Raw genomic sequence first — 24,743 nt, forward strand, 5'->3', positions numbered from 1 at the left:
TATTTAACCATCGTCACTACCACCATCACCACCACAACTACAACCCCTCCACCACCAGCATCCATGAACCCCCCCCCCCCAGGCACAGACCAATGAGTGCTTGCCACGTCACACTTGCACGGTGAAGGTTGACCTGGCCTCACCAGTATAAGTATGAGTGTGACTGGGTCAGCACCACACCTGGTACCTCTCGTTGCTCCTACATCAGTCACATTTTATTCCTGTAGTGGCTACGTCGTCGTCCAGGACTCTGAGATACACTGAAGGAGACGCTACTGAAGGTAACAGTGCTTCAGGAGGAAGGTAGAGACGTCTGAAAGATAAGTCATAAAATAGTGAGCTGAAACTTTAGACAATGTTAAGGTCCCTCCTGGGCCAGCCATCTTGTTATTCCTCTTGTAATCGTGGGATTGTTGAAAGCGCCTCTCTCTCTCTCTCTCTCTCTCTCTCTCTCTCTCTATATATATATATATATATATATATATATATATATATATATATATATATATATATATATATATATATATATATATATATATATATATATACATATATATTATATAATATTTTCAACAAGTCGGCCGTCTCCCATCGAGGCAGGGTGACCCAAAAAAGAAAGAAAATCCCCAAAAAGAAAATACTTTCATCATCATTCAACACTTTCACCACACTCACACATTATCACTGCTTTTGCAGAGGTGCTCAGAATACAACAGTTTAGAAGCATACACATATAAAGATACACAACATATCCCTCCAAACTGCCAATATCCCAAACCCCTCCTTTAAAGTGCAGGCATTGTACTTCCCATTTCCAGGACTCAAGTCCGACTATATGAAAATAACCGGTTTCCCTGAATCACTTCACTAAATATTACCCTGCTCACACTCCAACAGATCGTCAGGTCCCAAGTATCATTCGTCTCCATTCACTCCTATTTAACACGCTCATGCACGCTTGCTGGAAGTCCAAGCCCCTCGCCCACAAAACCTCCTTTACCCCCTCTTTCCAACCCTTTCGAGGACGACCCCTACCCCTCTTTCCTTCCCCTATAGATTTATATGCTTTCCATGTCATTCTACTTTGATCCATTCTCTCTAAATGACCAAACCACCTCAACAACCCCTCTTCTGCCCTCTGACTAATGCTTTTATTAACTCCACACCTTCTCCTAATTTCCACACTCCGAATTTTCTGCATAATATTTACACCACACATTGCCCTTAGACAGGACATCTCCACTGCCTCCAACCGTCTCCTCGCTGCTGCATTTACCACCCAAGCTTCACATCCATATAAGAGTGTTGGTACTACTATACTTTCATACATTCCCTTCTTTGCCTCCATAGATAACGTTTTTTGACTCCACATATACCTCAACGCACCACTCACCTTTTTTCCCTCATCAATTCTATGATTAACCTCATCTTTCATAAATCCATCCGCCGACACGTCAACTCCCAAGTATCTGAAAACATTCACTTCTTCCATACTCCTCCTCCCCAATTTGATATCCATTTTTTCTTTATCTAAATCATTTGATACCCTCATCACCTTACTCTTTTCTATGTTCACTTTCAACTTTCTACCTTTACACACATTCTCAAACTCATCCACTAACCTTTGCAATTTTTCTTTAGAATCTCCCATAAGCACAGTATCATCAGCAAAAAGTAACTGTGTCAATTCCCATTTTGAATTTGATTCCCCATAATTTAATCCCACCCCTCTCCCGAACACCCTAGCATTTACTTCTTTTACAACCCCATCTATAAATATATTAAACAACCATGGCGACATTACACATCCCTGTCTAAGACCTACTTTTACCGGGAAGTAGTCTCCCTCTCTTCTACACACCCTAACCTGAGCCTCACTATCCTCATAAAAGCTCTTTACAGCATTTAGTAACTTACCACTATTCCATATACTTGTAACATCTGCCACATTGCTCCTCTATCCACTCTATCATATGCCTTTTCTAAATCCATAAATGCAATAAAAACTTCCCTACCTTTATCTAAATACTGTTCACATATATGCTTCAATGTAAACACTTGATCTACACATCCCCTACCCACTCTGAAGCCTCCTTGCTCATCCGCAATTCTACATTCTGTCTTACCTCTAATTCTTTCAATTATAACTCTACCGTATACTTTTCCTGGTATACTCAGTAAACTTATTCCTCTATAATTTTTACAATCTCTTTTGTCCCCTTTCCCTTTATATAAAGGGACTATACATGCTCCCCGCCAATCCCTGGGTACCTTTCCCTCTTTCATACATTTATTAAACAAAAGTACCAACCACTCCAACACTATATCCCCCCCTGCTTTTAACATTTCTGTCATGATCCCATCAGTTCCAGCTGCTTTACCCCCTTTCATTCTACGTAATGCCTCACGTACCTCCACCACACTTACATTCTGCTCTTCTTCACTCCTAAAAGATGGTATACCTCCCTGGCCAGTGCATGAAATTACCGCCTCCCTTTCTTCCTCAACATTTAAAAGTTCCTCAAAATATTCTCGCCATCTACCTAATACCTCCCTCTCCCCATCTACTAACTCCCCTACTCTGTTTTTAACGGACAAATCCATACTTTCCCTAGGCTTTCTTAAGCCAAAATTTTTTCTTATTTTCATTAAAATTTCTTGACAGTGCCTCTCCCACTCTTTCATCTGCTCTCCTTTTGCACTCTCTCACCACTCTCTTCACCTTTCTTTTACTCTCCATATACTCTGCTCTTCTTATAACACTTCTGCTTTGTAAAAACCTCTCGTAAGCTACCTTTTTCTCTTTTATCACACCCTTTACTTCATTATTCCACCAATCACTCCTCTTTCCTCCTGCCCCCACCCTCCTATAACCACAAACTTCTGCCCCACATTCTAATACTGCATTTTTAAAACTATTCCAACCCTCTTCAACCCCCCCACTACTCATCTTTGCACTAGCCCACCTTTCTGCCAATAGTCGCTTATATCTCGCCCGAACTTCCTCCTCCCTTAGTTTATACACTTTCACCTCCCTCTTACTTGTTGTTGCCACCTTCCTCTTTTCCCATCTACCTCTTACTCTAACTGTAGCTACAACTAAATAATGATCCGATATATCAGTTGCCCCTCTATAAACATGTACATCCTGGAGCCTACCCATCAACCTTTTATCCACCAATACATAATCTAACAAACTACTTTCATTACGTGCTACATCATACCTTGTATATTTATTTATCCTCTTTTTCATAAAATATGTATTACTTATTATCAAATTTCTTTCTACACATAGCTCAATTAAAGGCTCCCCATTTACATTTACCCCTGGCACCCCAAATTTACCTACTACTCCCTCCATAACATTTTTACTCACGCATTCACTCAACATTTCCCAGAATCTCTCTCTCTCCTCTACACTTCTCTCTTCTCCAGGTGCATACACGCTTACTATAACCCACTTTTCACATCCAATCTTTATTTTACTCCACATAATCCTTGAATTTATACATTTGTAGTCCCTCTTTTCCTGCCATAGCTTATCCTTCAACATTATTGCTACTCCTTCTTTAGCTCTAACTCTATTTGAAACCCCTGACCTAATCCCATTTATTCCTCTCCATTGAAACTCTCCCACCCCCTTCAGCTTTGTTTCACTTAAAGCCAGGACATCCAGCTTCTTCTCATTCATAACATCCACAATCATCTCTTTCTTATCATTTGCACAACATCCACTCACATTCAGACTTCCCCTTTGACAATTTTCTTCTTCTTATTCTTTTTAGTAATCTTTACAGGAAAAGGGGTTACTAGCCCATTGTTCCCGGCATTTTAGTTGACTTTTACAACACGCATGTCTTACGGAGGAAAGATTCTTATTCCACTTCCCCATGGATATAAAAGGAGAAGTAATAAGACCAAGAACTATTAAGATAAAATCAAAGAAAACTCAGATGAGTGTGTATAAATAAACGTGTACATGTATGTGTAGTGTGACCTAAGTGTAAGTAGAAGTAGCAAGACGTACCTGTAATCTTGCATATTTATGAGAGACAAAAGACACCAGCAATCCTACCATCATCTAAAACAATTACAGGCTTTCGTTTTACACTCACTTGGCAGGACGGTAGTACCTCCCTGGGTGGTTGCTATCTACCTACCTACCTACATATATATATATATATATATATATATATATATATATATATATATATATATATATATATATATATAAATAATATTTATAATGTATATATATATATATATATTTATATATATAAAGAACATAAGAAAGGAGTAACACTGCAGCAGGCCTACTGGCCCATTATTGGCAGGTCCATCTCAAACCCATAACCACTAATAAAAATATTCACCTACTGTACTGCACTGCTCCTCTTTTTATTTCATGTTCTTGAGCTCATTTTAAGTTGAAAAGGGTTTCTAGACTCCTTGTAAAAGTTAATGTATATATGTGATACTTTATTACACTGACTGATGTTGTGTTGGTTGCGGGAGAGTACCAGCGTAACTCAGTGTTAAATGAGGCTTATGTTTCTTCAGTCTCAGGGGATAATAGAATTTTTTTTATTACATTATTGACGACTACATGGGAGACACTTGCCGGAAGACTTAGCTTCCAAAACAGGCTTTTTCAGTCGATTATTACTGTAGTACATCCTTGATCATTCGTCAGCCTTGGTAGGAAGTGGTCAGTCCCTCAATATTTTTAAGATTAAAAAACAGAAATGCAATGGAGCACTTTATTTGTACAGTACAACGTTTCGCCCGACATTGGACTTTATCAAATGTCTTTTTCACCAAGTGTCAACATCTAGCCATTGTCTCTACAAAATTATTTTGACTCGCCTTATACATATATATATATATATATATATATATATATATATATATATATATATATATATATATATATATTTAACTCTTATTGAGACAATGTGCTTCATTGGTAATATACTGTTACCTCTGGTTGAACAATACAGTTACAGATGTAGCATGAACATGTAAGGTAACAGGTAAACTTCTATTTATATTCAGTGTTCACTTTGATTTCGATATTAACAGGCTTAATTTGAGACAGAGTGACGGGGGGCGGTGCCCCCAGAACTACTAACAGATGATGGACCTTTCAAAATGGTAAGAGCACCGAGGCTCTGAAAATTGATTTCCAGGTTATTTCAGAGAAGTTGTAGTGAGAGATGCTCAGAATATTATATTTGAAAAAGATCTAAGCCACTTCGAGGTCATTGAGTGGATGCTTGATCCTCTCTGTTATAATCCCGCCAGTTGCCCAGCTGTTGAGTGTGTGAGAGATAGATTCAAAGATATTAGGATTCTCTTGAAGAAGAGTCGCAAGTACAGACATACTTGCGACCCTTCTTGATGTCAACACCAGAAAAACTCTCTCTCTCTCTCTCTCTCTCTCTCTCTCTCTCTCTCTCTCTCGCTCTCTCTCCCCCTCTCTCTCTCTCTATCTCTCTCTCTCTCTCTCTCTCTCTCTCTCTCTCTCTCTCTCCCTCCCTCTCTCTCCCTCTCTCTCTCTCCCTCTCTCTCTCTCCCTCTCTCTCTCTCTCCCTCATATATAGTTGTAAATGAACGAGTGTTGACCGGTACCTCAATTTTCTCCTGGTAGCTTCATTTATATCCTGAGAGAGAGAGAGAGGTGAGTGTGTGGCCCAGCTCAGCACAGGACCCCAGCAACATCCCTAACTGCAAGCTGGTACAATGCTCTCGCATGTCGACTCTGACGTGCGTCAGAGTCGACGCACGTCAGTGAACATTATGTTCGCAGTTTGCTAAGGTTCGCAGCTCTAGAGTTGTCTGCTGAGACTCCCGGAAAAGTACGGGATACTGAGTAACAGGGACCAACAAATGTGAAGTCAAGGCACTTCTGTCGTGGCACCTGAGATCACTGTCGTTAAGTGGGACGACAAGGGGTTCAAGTGGGCAGGAGTGACCCTACCTGGTATTCCCCGAATCATCAATTTCTGAGTTTGCTGGCGACTGTTTGTGCTGGCGACTGTTTGTATACTTGAAACTGCGTATTGAATTTGTTTCGACTGCTTGCTCATCTCTTTTACCTTGTTAACTCAGGTTCAAGTGTGTTTCATGAGAGGTCGCAGCTTCCATCCAGTGTCCATGTCTCTTTCATGTGAAAAGCTGCTCCTGTCAACCTGGAATATACCTCTCAGCATCTTTTAAGTCGTGATCATATCTCCCATCATTTCTGCACTTTCCAAAAAATGTGGGGGTTCTGTAGTGTTGGTCTTTCCTCTTAGTTCATTCCTCTCATTTCTAGGACAAATCTAGTGCGAACTTGTGGATATTCTGGAGCTTTTGAACATATCTGTGGGCTCCACACTGGTACTGCTTACTCTACGACTGTCTTGTTACATATTGTGTCTCGAAGGATTCTTTGGCTAAATCCCTGATCTTAGATGTCAGTCTGATCAACCTTGAGTACACTGTTGATGCCAGGAAGTTCATGTGTACCTCTCAGAGAACCTGTCTCACCTCACCACCACTATTGTTTACACTCTTTCTTACACTATTGTTTACACTGTTTCTTACACTATTGTTTACACTGTTTCTTACACTATTGTTTACACTGTTTCTCACACTATTGTTTACACTCTTTATTACACTACTGTTTACACTGTTTCTCACACTATTGTTTACACTGTTTCTTACACTATTGTTTACACTGTTTCTCACACTATTGTTTACACTCTTTATTACACTATTGTTTACACTGTTTCTTACACTATTGTTTACACTGTTTCTTACACTATTGTTTACACTGTTTCTCACACTATTGTTTACACTCTTTATTACACTATTGTTTACACTGTTTCTTACACTATTGTTTACACTGTTTCTTACACTATTGTTTACACTGTTTCTTACACTATTGTTTACACTGTTTCTTAAACTATTGTTTACACTATTCCTAACACTATTTACACTATTCCTAACACTATTTACACTATTCCTTACACTATTCCTAACACTATTTACACTATTCCTAACACTATTCCTAACACTATTTACACTATTCTTTACACTATTTACACTATTCCTAACACTATTTACACTATTCCTAACACTATTTACACTATTCCTAACACTATTTACACTATTCCTAACACTATTGCCACTCACTAATTATTCCTAACACTATTTCACTATTCTAACACCATTCCTAACACTATTACACTCATTCTTACACTATTCCTAACATCTATTTACACTATTTCTATTACACTATTCCTTACACTATTCCTAACACTATTTACACTATTCCTTACACTATTCCTAACACTATTTACACTATTCCTTACACTATTTACACTATTCCTTACACTATTTACACTATTCCTTACACTATTTACACTATTCCTTACACTATTTACACTATTCCTTACACTATTTACACTATTCCTTACACTATTTACACTATTCCTTACACAATTTACACTATTCCTTACACTATTTACACTATTCCTTACACTACACTATTCCTAACACTATTTACACTATTCCTAACACTATTTACACTATTCCTAACACTATTTACACTATTCCTTACACTATTTACACTATTCCTAACACTATTTACACTATTCCTAACACTATTTACACTATTCCTAACACTATTTACACTATTCCTTACACTATTTACACAATTCCTAACACTATTTACACTATTCCTAACACTATTTACACTATTCCTAACACTATTTACACTATTCCTTACACTATTCCTTACACTATTTACACTATTCCTTACACTATTCCTAACACTATTTACACTATTCCTTACACTATTTACACTATTCCTTACACTATTCCTAACACTATTTACACTATTCCTTACACTATTCCTAACACTATTTACACTATTCCTTACACTATTTACACTATTCCTTACACTATTTACACTATTCCTTACACTATTTACACTATTCTTTACACTATTTACACTATTCCTTACACTATTTACACTATTCCTTACACTATTTACACTATTCTTTACACTATTTACACTATTCCTTTCGCTATTCCTAACACTATTTACACTATTCCTTACACTATTCCTAACACTATTTACACTATTCCTAACACTATTTACACTATTCCTAACACTATTTACACTATTCTTTACACTATTTACACTATTCCTTACACTATTTACAATATTCTTTACACTATTTACACTATTCCTTTCGCTATTCCTAACACTATTTACACTATTCCTTACACTATTCCTAACACTATTTACACTATTCCTTTCGCTATTCCTAACACTATTTACACTATTCCTTACACTATTCCTAACACTATTTACACTATTCCTTTCGCTATTCCTAACACTATTTACACTATTCCTAACACTATTTACACTATTCCTAACACTATTTACACTATTCCTAACACTATTCCTAACACTATTTACACTATTCCTAACACTATTTACACTATTCCTAACACTATTTACACTATTCCTAACACTATTCCTAACACTATTTACACTATTCCTAACACTATTCCTAACACTATTTACACTATTCCTAACACTATTCCTAACACTATTTACACTATTCCTTACACTATTTCTAACACTATTTACACTACTCCTAACACTATTTACACTTCCTAACACTATTCATACTATTCCTTACACTATTCCTTACACTATTTACACTATTCCTTACACTATTTACACTATTCCTAACACTATTTACACTATTCCTTACACTATTCTTGACACTATTTACACTATTCCTTACACTATTCCTAACACTATTTACACTATTCCTTACACTATTTACACTAATCCTTACACTATTTACACTATTCCTAACACTATTTACACTAATCCTTACACTATTTACACTATTCCTAACACTATTTACACTATTCCTAACTCTATTTACACTATTCCTTACACTATTTACACTATTCCTTACACTATTTACAATATTCTTTACACTATTTACACTATTCCTTCCGCTATTCCTAACACTATTTACACTATTCCTTACACTATTCCTAACACTATTTACACTATTCCTTTCGCTATTCCTAACACTATTTACACTATTCCTTACACTATTCCTAACACTATTTACACTATACCTTTCGCTATTCCTAACACTATTTACACTATTCCTAACACTATTTACACTATTCCTAACACTATTTACACTATTCCTTTCGCTATTCCTAACACTATTTACACTATTCCTAACACTATTTACACTATTCCTAACACTATTTACACTATTCCTTACACTATTCCTAACACTATTTACACTATTCCTTACACTATTCCTTACACTATTTACACTTTTCCTTACACTATTCCTTACACTATTTACACTATTCCCTACACTATTTCTAACACTATTTACACTACTCCTAACACTATTTACACTATTCCTAACACTATTCATACTATTCCTTACACTATTCCTTACACTATTTACACTATTCCTTACACTATTTACACTATTCCTAACACTATTTACACTATTCCTTACACTATTCTTAACACTATTTACACTATTCCTTACACTATTCCTAACACTATTTACACTATTCCTAACACTATTTACACTATTCCTAACACTATTTACACTATTCCTAACACTATTTACACTATTCCTAACACTATTTACACTATTCCTAACACTATTTACACTATTCCAATTAACTACTTATAAGCATTCCTATTCCTAACACTCATTTACACTATTTCCCAATTAATTAACACTACTTATTCCTTACACTATTCTTCCTAACACTATTTACACTACTCCTAACTTACCCTAAATATTCATGCTATTCCTCTACACACTATTGCACTGTTTTTTTTCTATACATTTTGCACTATTCCGCACTATTCTTGACCGTTACATATTCCTTCACTTTAAAACACTATTTGCTATTCCTTGCTATTTGCACTAGTCCTTGCACTGTTGCATTTCTAAGCATTTGCACTATCCAACATTTTACTATTTCTAGCACTAATTTGCACTATTTCCTGTCTTTGACTTTACACTATTCCTAACACTATTTACACTATTCCTTACACTATTTACACTAATCCTTACACTATTTACACTATTCCTAACACTATTTACACTAATCCTTACACTATTTACACTATTCCTAACACTATTTACACTATTCCTTACACTATTTACACTATTCCTTACACTACACTATTCCTAACACTATTTACACTATTCCTTACACTATTTACACTATTCCTAACACTATTTACACTATTCCTTGCACTATTCCTAACACTATTTACACTATTCCTTACACTATTTACACTATTCCTTACACTATTCCTTACACTATTTACACTATTCCTAACACTATTCCTAACACTATTCCTAACACTATTTACACTATTCCTTGCACTATTCCTAACACTATTTACACTATTCCTTACACTATTTACACTATTCCTTACACTACACTATTCCTAACACTATTTACACTATTCCTTACACTATTTACACTATTCCTAACACTATTCCTTACACTATTTACACTTCCTAACACTATTTACACTATTCCTTACACTATTCCTAACACTATTTACACTATTCCTTGCACTATTCCTAACACTATTTACACTATTTCTTACACTATTTACACTATTCCTTACACTATTCCTTACACTATTTACACTATTCCTAACACTATTTACACTATTCCTAACACTATTTACACTATTCCTAACACTATTTACACTATTCCTAACACTATTTACACTATTCCTAACACTATTCCTAACACTATTTACACTATTCCTAACACTATTTACACTATTCCTAACACTATTTACACTATTCCTAACACTATTTACACTATTCCTAACACTATTCCTAACACTATTTACACTATTCCTAACACTATTTACACTATTCCTTACACTATTTACACTATTCCTTACACTATTCCTAACACTATTTACACTATTCCTAACACTATTTACACTATTCCTAACACTATTTACACCATTCCTTACACTATTTACACTATTCTTTACACTATTCCTTACACTATTTACACTATTCCTTACACTATTCCTAACACTATTTACACTACTAACACTATTCCTAACACTATTCCTAACACTATTTACACTATTCCTAACACTATTTACACTATTCCTTACACTATTTACACTATTCCTAACACTATTTACACTATTCCTAACACTATTTACACTATTCCTAACACTATTTACACTATTCCTTACACTATTCCTAACACTATTTACACTATTCTTTACACTGTTCATTACACTATTTACACTATTCCTTACACTATTTACACTATTCCTTACACTGTTCCTAACACTATTTACACTATTCCTAACACTATTTACACTATTCCTTACACTATTCCTAACACTATTTAAACTATTCTTTACACTGTTCATTACACTATTTACACTATTCCTTACACTATTTACACTATTCCTTACACTATTTAAACTATTCCTTACACTATTCCTTGTGCACTCTACTTATACTTATTCGTGGTAGAGACGGAGGTTGAGTTGATTACCAGCTCTTGGTCCCACTTCTCAGTTGCTCACTGACGTCCTATAATCCCTACTGGTACAGCCTTTTATTATACATATAAAAAATAATAGTCACGCTACATTCCTGACCTCGTGGACCCTGTCATGCCGACTCTTGAAACTGCGTATGAAGTCCAGTTGGTTGCACTACCTAAGCACCTTCAGACTGGATAGTTTTTTTGGCTTCAATATTTTCTTATAGATCAGCTGAAGTGTTTTACTTCAGGATGACAAGTCTACAACACCCTCTACAACACCCTCTACAACACACTCTACAACACCCTCTACAACACCCTCTACAACATCCTCTACAACACCCTCTACAACACCCTCTACAACACCCTCTACAACACCCTCTACAACATCCTCTACAACACCCTCTACAACACCCTCTACAACACCCTCTACAACACCCTCTACAACACCCTCTACAACACCCTCTGCAACATCCTCTACAACACCCTCTACAACACCCTCTACAACACCCTCTACAACACCCTCTACAACACCCTCTACAACACCCTCTACAACATCCTCTACAACACCCTCTGCAAAACCCTCTACAACACCCTCTACAACACCCTCTACAACACCCTCTACAACATCCTCTACAACACCCTCTACAACACCCTCTACAACACCCTCTACAACACCCTCTACAACACCCTCTACAACACCCTCTACAACACCCTCTACAACACCCTCTACAACACCCTCTACAACACCCTCTACAACATCCTCTACAACATCCTCTACAACACCCTCTACAACACCCTCTACAACACCCTCTACAACATCCTCTACAACACCCTCTACAACACCCTCTACAACACCCTCTACAACACCCTCTACAACACCCTCTACAACATCCTCTACAACACCCTCTACAACACCCTCTACAACACCCTCTACAACATCCTCTACAACACCCTCTACAACATCCTCTACAACATCCTCTACAACACCCTCTACAACACCCTCTACAACATCCTCTACAACATCCTCTACAACACCCTCTACAACACCCTCTACAACACCCTCTACAACACCCTCTACAACACCCTCTACAACACACTCTACAACACCCTCTACAACACCCTCTACAACACCCTCTACAACACCCTCTACAACACCCTCTACAACACCCTCTACAACACCCTCTACAACACCCTCTACAACACCCTCTACAACATCCTCTACAACACCCTCTACAACACCCTCTACAACACCCTCTACAACACCCTCTACAACACCCTCTACAACACCCTCTACAACATCCTCTACAACACCCTCTACAACACCCTCTACAACACCCTCTACAACACCCTCTACAACACCCTCTTCAACACCCTCTACAACACCCTCTACAACACCCTCTACAACATCCTCTACAACACCCTCTACAACACCCTCTACAACACCCTCTACAACACCCTCTACAACATCCTCTACAACACCCTCTACAACACCCTCTACAACACCCTCTTCAACACCCTCTACAACACCCTCTTCAACACCGTCTACAACACCCTCTACAACACCCTCTACAACACCCTCTACAACACCCTCTACAACACCCTCTACAACACCCTCTACAACATCCTCTACAACACCCTCTACAACACCCTCTACAACATCCTCTACAACATCCTCTACAACACCCTCTTCAACACCCTCTACACCACGCTCTACAACACACTCTACAACACCCTCTACACCACCCTCTACAACACACTCTACAACACCCTCTACAACACCCTCTACAACACACTCTACAACACCCTCTACAACACCCTCTACAACACCCTCTACAACATCCTCTACAACACCCTCTACAACACCACGCTCTACAACACCCTCTACACCACCCTCTACAACACACTCTACAACACCCTCTACAACACCCTCTACAACATCCTCTACAACATCCTCTACAACACCCTCTTCAACACCCTCTACACCACGCTCTACAACACCCTCTACAACACCCTCTACAACACCCTCTACAACATCCTCTACAACACCCTCTACAACACCCTCTACAACACCCTCTACAACACCCTCTACAACACCCTCTACAACACCCTCTACAACACCCTCTACAACACCCTCTACAACACCCTCTACAACACCCTCTACAACACCCTCTACAACACCCTCTACAACACACTCTACAACACACTCTACAACACCCTCTACAACACACTCTACAACACCCTCTACAACACCCTCTACAACACCCTCTACAACATCCTCTACAACACCCTCTACAACACCCTCTACAACATCCTCTACAACATCCTCTACAACACCCTCTTCAACACCCTCTACACCACGCTCTACAACACACTCTACAACACCCTCTACACCACCCTCTACAACACACTCTACAACACCCTCTACAACACCCTCTACAACACACTCTACAACACCCTCTACAACACCCTCTACAACACCCTCTACAACATCCTCTACAACACCCTCTACAACACCACGCTCTACAACACCCTCTACACCACCCTCTACAACACACTCTACAACACCCTCTACAACACCCTCTACAACATCCTCTACAACATCCTCTACAACACCCTCTTCAACACCCTCTACACCACGCTCTACAACACCCTCTACAACACCCTCTACAACTCCCTCTACAACACCCTCTACAACATCCTCTACAACACCCTCTACAACACCCTCTACAACACCCTCTACAACACCCTCTACAACACCCTCTACAACACCCTCTACAACACCCTCTACAACACCCTCTACAACACCCTCTACAACACCCTCTACAACACCCTCTACAACACCCTCTACAACACCCTCTACAACACCCTCTACAACACACTCTACAACACCCTCTACAACACACTCTACAACACCCTCTACAACACCCTCTACAACACCCTCTACAACATCCTCTACAACACCCTCTACAACACCCTCTACAACATCCTCTACAACATCCTCTACAACACCCTCTTCAACACCCTCTACACCACGCTCTACAACACACTCTACAACACCCTCTACACCACCCTCTACAACACACTCTACAACACCCTCTACAACACCCTCTACAACACCCTCTACAACATCCTCTACAACACCCTCTACAACACCACGCTCTACAACACCCTCTACACCACCCTCTACAACACACTCTACAACACCCTCTACAACATCCTCTACAACACCCTCTACAACACCCTCTACAACACCCTCTACAACACCCTCTACAACACCCTCTACAACACCCTCTACAACACCCTCTACAACACCCTCTACAACACCCTCTACAACACCCTCTACAACATCCTCTACAACATCCTCTACAACATCCTCTACAACATCCTCTACAACATCCTCTACAACACCCTCTTCAACATCCTCTGCAACACCCTCTACAACACCCTCTACAACATCCTCTACAATACACTCTACAACACCCTCTACAACATCCTCTGCAACACCCTCTACAACATCCTCTACAACACCCTCTTCAACACCCTCTACACCACCCTCTACAACACACTCTACAACACCCTCTACAACACCCTCTACAACACCCTCTACAACACCCTCATTGCCTGGTTGAGAAAGCCACATCAGCAAACATTAGGACTGGTTTAGGGTGACCCAGGAGAGGCATCACCACCACCTACGTAACAACCCCAGGAGTCACACGAACTCATTATCTACCTAACATCACTTCAAACATGTTATTTTCTAGGTCACTATGTGTCACTCACACCCCCCACTCTCCGCCTATATATACACTGTTATTTTTAAACTCTGGATGTTAGGTTTCAGGAGCGAAACATTCTCTTAATAAATATGTCCCAACGTTAGGTCATGTGTCTCTCTAAAACAATTCGTGGACATCAGGTACCAATAATTATATCTCTAACCTGCATACCTCACACGTCTAGCTGCCACATCAAAACAATATCCCGTGAGCATAACATCACTACAACACTCGTTAACTCGCGTTTATTAACTGGAATGCCTCGCCGCATTCCACCTTATGTAAACATAGACTTCAACAGACTATACATTCCTCTCTTGGAATTCTCTTAACTCTCATTGAATTCTTTCATCTCAAGGTCTGTATTCTGATCGTGGAGATTCATAAGAACATTTATAATGGTCTTTTACTGAGGTAAATGTGACGGTGCTTGCACATATCAATGCAGCTATGGTTGTAGTGACGTAAGGTGGTGTGACGTGATGTTACATTAGTCACTGCGGATATACTATGATTTTAGTTAGAAGGGAGTGATCTCCTCCTACCAAGGATGACTGACTGATCTCTCCAAAATTGCTTCTACTGTCACCAGGGTTGTATTCGCTTGAACTCTATTGAAAATGTTTGAATAAATAGTTTAGAAATAAGTTGATAAGACAATAATTTAGCGAGTTTAAGGCTTGATATACACCTGTCATGTACCTGACTTTATCTAAAACTGCGCAAGGTTGACACAGGTGTGAGTCAACACATGGGTATGTGTGGGTTAACCTCTGTTATTGCAGCGGGCGATTTCAACACGACTTTGCTCAAAGGAGTGAACACACGGGTAGACTTGAGGCCTTTGTTTATGGTGATGAGATGATCCCCTGTCAATGATGATTTGACGAGCCCCTGTCAACGATGTTCCTGCAAGCCCCTTTCAACAATATGATGAAGGAGCTTGTGTCTACGAGATGAATTCACATAACAGCTTCGGCAGAGGTTATAAGATAATTAGGATTTTCCTCCAGTCACACGAACTAACGCAGAGGGATATTAACATTAATAACAGTCACAGCTCTCTTGAAAGGTGACACAATAATATACATGGTCATACATATGTAATATATTTTGTTATTATAATGCTAAAGAGAGAGAGAGAGAGAGAGAGAGAGAGAGAGAGAGAGACTACAGGAGAGGCAGTGACGCGGTACCTTCAGGAATTTGCACCAGTAGCACGGTATAAGTCTGCCCAGCTCGACACACGGTGTAAGGTGAGCACCTTCTCTAAACCACCTGTCGAGGCGTCTCATCTGTGAGTTTTAGTGTCTACTCTCCTCCACAAACTATCCTTCTTTAGAATACACAGACTATCCTCCTTCAGGAAGCACCACAAACTATCCTCCTTCATGAGGCAGATAGTTTTATATGATAGTTACACTCTGGGAACACACGCAGTATGCTGCTATGCTGCTATTGTGAGAACAAAGTCATATTCCATCACACAGGGTGGGTTACCCAGTCATATTCCATCACACAAGATGGGTTACCCAGTCATATTCCATCACACAGGGTGGGTTACCCAGTCATATTCCATCACACAAGATGGGTTACCCAGTCATATTCCATCACAAAGGATGGGTTACATGCCAGAAGTAATGAAGTGTGTCAGGCTGAGCTGGATTACAGTAGTGTAATGAGGATATCGTTAAGCATTCCACTGTGGGTACAGTAACTACAGCAGCTTCATGTACTAATGTAATAGAAAGAATTGAGGGAAGAGATGTGGCAGAGGTGATGGAGAAAATGATGATAGGTATTGATTAAGTTATTATCTCATTATTATTATTATTATTATTATTATTATTATTCTGGGGAAGTGGTAAGCCCATATTTGTCTAACAATGCCTGGGGAGATAATCAAGTCTGATCCAAGGAATGGGGGAAGGCATCCCCATTTCTTTGGATCAACAGCCCTTCATAAGGATCAAGGTAAACTTCTTCCTCTGAAGTGTCTGCCTCTAGTGATGGTCAGGGAATAACACGATGCAAAAAAAAATCATCTCTGTTTATTTTGTCACTGACGGATGTTTGACGATTGTTTAGTCTATGGTGATGTTTTGACCGTGAGAGGGTCAGACTCCGGCGATGTTTTGACCGTGAGAGTAGGCGTTGTTGTAGCCTTCGACGATTGCTGTAATGATTAACGAATTTGCTAACGGGGGTTAAAAACCTGTTGACTACACGAAGGTCATTAAAGTTGCCTGTCACCTGTTCCCCACTAGTCAAGAATAATGTAATAACCTAAAACGGGGAGCGAAGCAAACTCTCAGTGTATATACAGTGAGAGATACACACCTCCGTGTGTGTATACTGTGTAGTTACTTGAGTTTTCCACGCTGTGTGTGTGTATGTTGATGGCTGGTCAAGTTACCTCCCTTCCTGATAGTTTACCCGGTGTGTGCGACGAAGATACATCAATAGGTAACATGAAACCAATGCTGCTGCAAGAGAAACAAGTGCTGGCAAGGGAGTTCGATACTCTGTAACATGTGCTTGTATGCTAAAATAGGAGTCTTTACTGTAGAATGAGTGCTTGAACGCTATAATGGGATACTGTGGTATAATACTATATACATATTAAAAACTAAGAGAATAATGTATGAGAGTTTGCTGGTAAGAACACAACCGTGTGTATACCGGTTGTTTCAAAATGTTGAATTGTAAGTGAAATTGAACGCAATATGTTAGATGTGTACTCACCTATTTGTACTCACCTATTTGTGGTTGCAGGGGTCGAGTCTTAGCTCCTGGCCCCGCCTCTTCACCGGTTGCTACTGGGCCCTCTCTCTCCCCGCTCCATGAGCTTTATCAAACCTCGTCTTAAAACTGTGTATGGTTCCTGCCTCCACTACGTCATTTTCTAGGCTATTCCACTGCCTTACAACTCTATGACTGAAGAAATACTTCCTACTATCTCTCTTACTCATCTGTGTCTTCAACTTCCAATTGTGGCCTCTTGTTTCTGTGTCCCCTCCCTGGAACATCCTGTCTTTGTCCACCTTGTCTATTCCACGCAGTATTTTATATGTCGTTATCATGTCTCCCCTGACCCTCCTGTCCTCCAGTGTCGTCAGGCCGATTTCCCTTAATCTTTCTTCATAGGACATTCCCCTTAGCTCTGGAACTAACCTTGTCGCAAACCTTTGTACTTTCTCTAGTTTCTTGACGTGCTTTATCAAATGCGGGTTCCAAACAGGTGCTGCATACTCCAGTATGGGCCTGACATACACGGTGTACAGTGTCTTGAACGATTCCTTACTAAGGTATCGGAATGCTGTTCGGAATGTGTGTGTATGTATGTGTGTGTATATTTGTGTGGCAACAAGCCCTTCCACTGAGATAATCCTAGTTAAAATTATCGTCTGATCACTTCTTGGGAGTGTACACAAGACACAACATTCCACTGGTAGCTGCTAGATCTCTGTTTCTCATTCTGGTTGTCCTTACTGCCTTCCTGGTCACTCGCCTCAACCCTCAGGTCATTATTATTGGTGTAGGTCTTTGCTAGCCTTTCCTATCCTCACCCGAGGCAGGTTTACCTGCTATAATAACTCATGGGAGTCATGGCATAAGTGCTGTGTGAGCCGCTCGTTAAAATAAAGACAATGTAACATGATAACTTCAGTGACCTATATAATATTCTCGTTAGAATCTGCGGTGGATGGGAGGGAAGCAAAACAAAACACGCGAATGTAAATGATATCAAAAATACGTCCAGCAGACAGGAAACGCAGACTCTGCAGACCGGCTATGACCATCAGAAGCGCTTGTGTTGCCCTTGAGAGCAGGAGAGCCGAGACGGTGGGATGACAAGGGACCTTCCGTATTGACCCCAGCCTATTTCCGGCTCTCTTGGCATAAGTCAGGTGATGCTGTGGCCTCAGATACACACACACACACACACACATATGAACAGCAGTTAAGTCAACCTTGTACCAAGCTACAGGTGCTACAAAATACATGTCCCTAAACTAGAACGGGCATCATCACACATATAACCCGTCGTGGACTTCTACGTTCTAACTTTTTGTGACGAATCTCTCATCAATCGCTTTTAAAATAGACATAAATATAATATTTTGAAAAAAAAAAAGATGTTATAGAGAGGGATTGGGTGTTGACCTTGACCAGTCAGCTTCAACGTACGTCCCTTCGTTGCTCAACGAGAAGTGACCTTCACAGCTCGATGCATCAGACAACTTCCTGATGGACAAGTTGAGACAAAACTACAGTTAGGGAGGACAATGGTAGTTCCTGACGAGGACTCCAGCAAGGTGCCTCCTGGTGCCTGGACTGAAGCATTCCATGTGTACTCACCTATTTGTGGTTGCAGGGGTTGAGCCACGGCTCATGTCCCCGCCAATTCACAGGTTGCTACTAGGTTCACTCTCTCCCTGTTCCATGCGCTTTATTATACCTCTTTTTAAAGCTATGTATGGATCCTGCCTCCACTACCTCACTTTCCAGACTATTCCTCTTACCGACAACTCTACGACTGAAGAAATACTTCCTAACATCCCTGTGACTCACCTGAGTCTTCAACTTCCATCTGTGACCCCTTTTGTTGCTGTGTCCCATCTCTGGAACATCCTGTCTCTGTCCACCTTGTCACCTTGTGTATGTGTAAACACCTGTTTGTACTCACCTATTTGTGGTTGCAGGGGTCGATTCACAGCTGCTGGCCCCGCCTCGTTTGGTCACTACTAAGTCCATCCTCTCCCTGCTCCATGGATGGGGGTAAGGACATTTGTGTAGTGTTCACGGCATTTATTAAATGTAACGTTTCGCCACGAGAGGCCTCATCAGTCCTAATTAGGACTGATGAGGCCTCTTATATCGAAATGTTTCTTCTAATAAATGTACTGAGCTGTACACAGGTGTCCTTTTCCACAGTGTTTGGGTATTACCAAACCATTTGCAACCATGGTAGGTGGGATTTTGCACGTGTCATACAGTGGTCAGGAATTTAGCTTGTGATGATTAGCAGTGAAGGGAGGAATGACCTCTGGAATGTCTTTTTTTTTTTTGTTTTTTTTGCAGTCTTGCCTTTATCTCTTTCTCTCTCTCTCTCTCCCTCTCTCTCATAGTGTTCCGTTCATCCACAGGACACCAGTGGAGTGAACAACGAGACTCCACTATAAGGTCACAACACTCTACCTCCGCCGATTACACCTCCACATCCAGCTTCGCCGTCCATACCCCATTGCCCGCGTCTTTACTACCCACTCCGCTCTCGAACCTACACACTCAACACTCCACACTCGAACCTACACACTCAACACTCCACACTCAAACTTACACACTCGACGCGCAGTGATCGGGGTTTCCAGCCGGCCACTCGACCTATGGAAAATACCATAGGGTAGTGAACCCTTGTATACGACTGCTTCACCATTGGCTTCTAAGGGGGACCTACACCTCTAGCAAGTCTCAGACGCGGCCTAGACGAACCTTCCACCAGCGTCAGACAGCAGACGTTCTAAGACCCGGCAGAGGAAGACGTTGGGACTGCAGCAGCAGCAGCAGCAGCAGCAGCACTAGCACCAGCAGCAGCACCAGCAGCAACACCAGCAGCAACACCAGCAGCAACACCAGCAGCAACACCAGCAGCAACACCAGCAGCAGCAGCACCACCACCACCAGCAGCAGCAGCAGCAGCAGCAGCAGCAGCAGCAGCAGCAGCACTAGCAGCAGCAGCACCAGCAGCACCAGCACTAGCAGCACTAGCAGCAGCAGCACCAGCAGCACCAGCACCAGCAGCACTAGCAGCACTAGCAACAACAGCACTAGCAGCACTAGCAGCACCAGCAGCAGCACCAGTTCACTGAAGACTTCACTCGTGCTGTCCTTAATCAACACAATGGTAAGAACAAATTTTCATTTCCTCCAGTGTGAATTTCTTAACTAGCCTTTCTCTCTCTCTCTCTCTCTCTCTCTCCTTCTTCTTCTTCTTCTTCTTCTTCTTCTCCTCCACAGATATATTCCTCACTATTTCATCATAGTTGTTTCTTCCCTTTCCTATTTCTGTGTTTTTCTTCTCATTATTATTATTATTATTATTATTATTATTATTATTATTATTATTATTATTATTATTATTTACAGCCTGTTTATAGATATGTAAGTATTTACCAGAATATTCTCTCTTTATTATGTTTGTATGTGTGTGTACGTGTTTGTACATGTGTATGTGTTTGTACGTGTGCGTGTGTGTACGTGTTTGTACATGTGTATGTGTTTGTACGTGTGCGTGTGTGTACGTGTTTGTACATGTGTATGTGTTTTTACGTGTGCGTGTGTGTACGTGTTTGTACATATGTATATGTTTGTACGTGTGTGTGTATGTGTTTGTACGTGTTTGTGCGTGTGTGTACGTGTGGCAGGCCACGGTAGGATTTCTGCAAATGCTGACGTTGCTGCTGCTACTGCTGCTGACACTGCTGACACAAGCCGTACTGAGCAAGCCTCGCCGTCGACACCACCACGGAGAGGTCAGCATCACTCCTCTCCTCTCCTCTCCAATACCTCTTCATAATTATCATCATCATAATTATCCTCATCATTACTGTCACCACCACAAATCTCATTATAATGCTAATTACAGTATATTTCATCAACGGTAATTACCTGTGACCATCACACATCTACCCACCTGATCAACACTCATTTTACAAGATCAAACTGACTTTAGAATCAATTAGAAAACCATCAGTCTCTCTGACATCAAAATGCTGCCTTTCAGTTTGCCTGATGATGTCACGTTATTACAGATAATTGATAATTCTAACTGCTAGTTCCCTAGGGTGATTATTTTTAGGTCTGTATCGGGTTCTAGGGTTATATAATTGATTTGCCTACGGTATATTATTATTATTATTATTATTATTATTATTATTATTATTATTATTATTATTATTATTATTATTTATTTTATTGTTGCTGTCACTCACACCTGCCACTCACACCAGCCACTCACACCTGCCACTCACACCTGCCACTCACACCTGCCACTCACACCAGCCACTCACACCTGCCACTCACACCTGCCACTCACACCTGCCACTCACACCTGCCACTCACACCTGCCACTCACACCTGCCTACATACCTACACTAACCATCACACTATCACACACCTGCCCACATACAGACACACACACACACCCCCGGATACCTCTTCAGGTTTACTCCAAGTATACGTTGACATACAAACAGTGCAACACACCGTCCATCCCTGAGTTGCAGAACATAACAGTGAGTGTTCCCAGGTGTTGCTAAACATATATCAGTACACAACCCGCACATAGGAGAGAGAGGAGCTTAAGACGACGTTTCGGTCCGACTTGGACCATGTACAAAGTCCTATTTGTGGGTTAGTGCTGTATTGTTTCCTGTCATGGCATTGTGCCATCTTGTTCTTTATTAATTATCAGTTTTCTGACTGTTGAGAAACTGGGCCGCGATTAATTACTGAAAGATCGATCCAGCCTCAACTGCTCCTTACATTGTATGGCCTACACACGTACGTTGATTCTTGGAATGCAGTCTACATTGGTGTTGTGTGTGTGTGTACTTGGCAGTGCCTCCTGCAACAGGCCCAGAGAGAGGTTAAACACCTGAGGGATTACTGTGAAGGCAACCCAGAGGCTCACAGAGTATTCTCAGGGATACCTGTCTTCTCACTCTGCAAGGATGACTTTAGTGCCATTGAAGACTTTTCTTTAGGTAAGTTGAGAGAGTGAGTGAGAGAGAGAGAGATTTAAAGCCAGGCGTGGGTATAAAACTTATGTTCAATACAAAAGAGGAAGGCATAAGGAGAGGAGTTTCAGGTAATATATATATATATATATATATATATATATATATATATATATATATATATATATATATATATATATCCTGACTGAAGTATCTAATAGTCAGTTGAAAACAAAATCATTATTTTAATTTTCTCTCAATAGACTAGACGTGAACCATAGACCTGAACACCCAAAGTACAGGAGATGGGGAGAGAGAAAGGGGAGAGGGAGAGAGAAGAGAGAGAGGGAAGAGGAAGAGGGGAGAGAGAGGGCTTGCCAGATACAGTTAGCACGGCAGATGAAAACTTAGAAGTAAAGATATGAGAGGAATTTAGGGAAAGAATTAAGAGCCATTACTGAAATATTCCATAGATGAGCAACAATGTGTGGAGTTGGAGTCATTACCTGGTTTGAGATGACAAATATATGTACACTCACTGGGGTGAGGGGAATCATATTTAAATCTAATTAATCTCTCTTCTGCCACCACCAGAACCCCAGGAAACAATGAAGAAGTGTTGCAGGAACCCTGACCTCACCGAGTGCTCAGACAAGGAGTGGAGAGACGTCCTCCTGGCCCGATACATCCGCGTCCTCTGTGATCTCACACACTGCGATAACAGTCCTCCTATATCCTAGAAGACATCCTATGGATACTTCTAAGAACGTACCTTTCACAGCACATGTATGAGCCACCTCAGGCTACGCACGGCATCTGATGTACAAAAACCCAAAGGCAGCGACGCTACTGTGGAATTCTGGACACGTAGTTAGTTACCATTTCTGTAGTGTCTTCTCTATGGTGTTTCCAGAGAGAGGACCTCCAGCCTGACCTCCCACCGGAGATCACGACTTGGAGGTGCATTTAACCCACACGGTACAAAAAAAAATAATCGCTGATGTGCAACTTCAAACCTCATTACAAAAACCTAAAGAAATTTTTTTTTCAACTATAATGGTTAAAATTTTATCGAAATTCAATATCTCATTTGTTGACTTTTAAATATGAGGACATTAATCGAAGTGCACACGCGTACACACACACACACACACACACACACACACACACACACACACACACACACACACACACACACACACACACACACACACACACACACACACGTTCAAAAAATCTCAAACATGCTCACATGTGCTCTTAGGTGTCACATAAGTTCACATGTGTTCACATACTGTCACTTATGTGCTCACACGCTCACATATCTCACATACGTATATTCCCTATATGCTCCTATAGTGATATTACCGTCACATAATACTACAAACATTCATATACTCTCAAATACGCATGCTCATATGCTGACATATGCTCTCAGAGAGCTACACATGCTCACATATGCCCACATACGCTGATATATGCTCAGATACGCTCATATATGCTAGTATACCTGTGCCAATATTATCTCAGGCTTATATTTAGTATTATTATCCAAGTAAATCATAAAATATACATGTCGTGCCGATTTTGCATTAAATAGCAACGCTCTTCTTGCCGA

At 40.4% G+C, this 24,743-nt stretch overlaps 1 protein-coding gene across 1 annotated transcript; it reads left to right on the forward strand.

Annotated features, from left to right (window-relative positions):
* Positions 1–131: 131 nt before the first annotated feature.
* On the forward strand, positions 132–24,350 carry LOC128686788 (uncharacterized). The gene is made up of 5 exons (XM_053773855.2): positions 132–281; positions 20,534–21,291; positions 21,812–21,919; positions 23,008–23,152; positions 23,720–24,350. The coding sequence occupies exons 2-5, from the start codon at positions 21,289–21,291 to the stop codon at positions 23,863–23,865; spliced, it is 402 nt and encodes a 133-aa protein (XP_053629830.1). The 5' UTR covers positions 132–281; positions 20,534–21,288; the 3' UTR covers positions 23,866–24,350.
* The last annotated feature ends 393 nt before the right edge of the window (positions 24,351–24,743 follow it).

The sequence above is a fragment of the Cherax quadricarinatus genome, chromosome 7 (genome assembly GCF_038502225.1).
Source record: "Cherax quadricarinatus isolate ZL_2023a chromosome 7, ASM3850222v1, whole genome shotgun sequence".
Classification (NCBI taxonomy): domain Eukaryota; kingdom Metazoa; phylum Arthropoda; class Malacostraca; order Decapoda; family Parastacidae; genus Cherax; species Cherax quadricarinatus.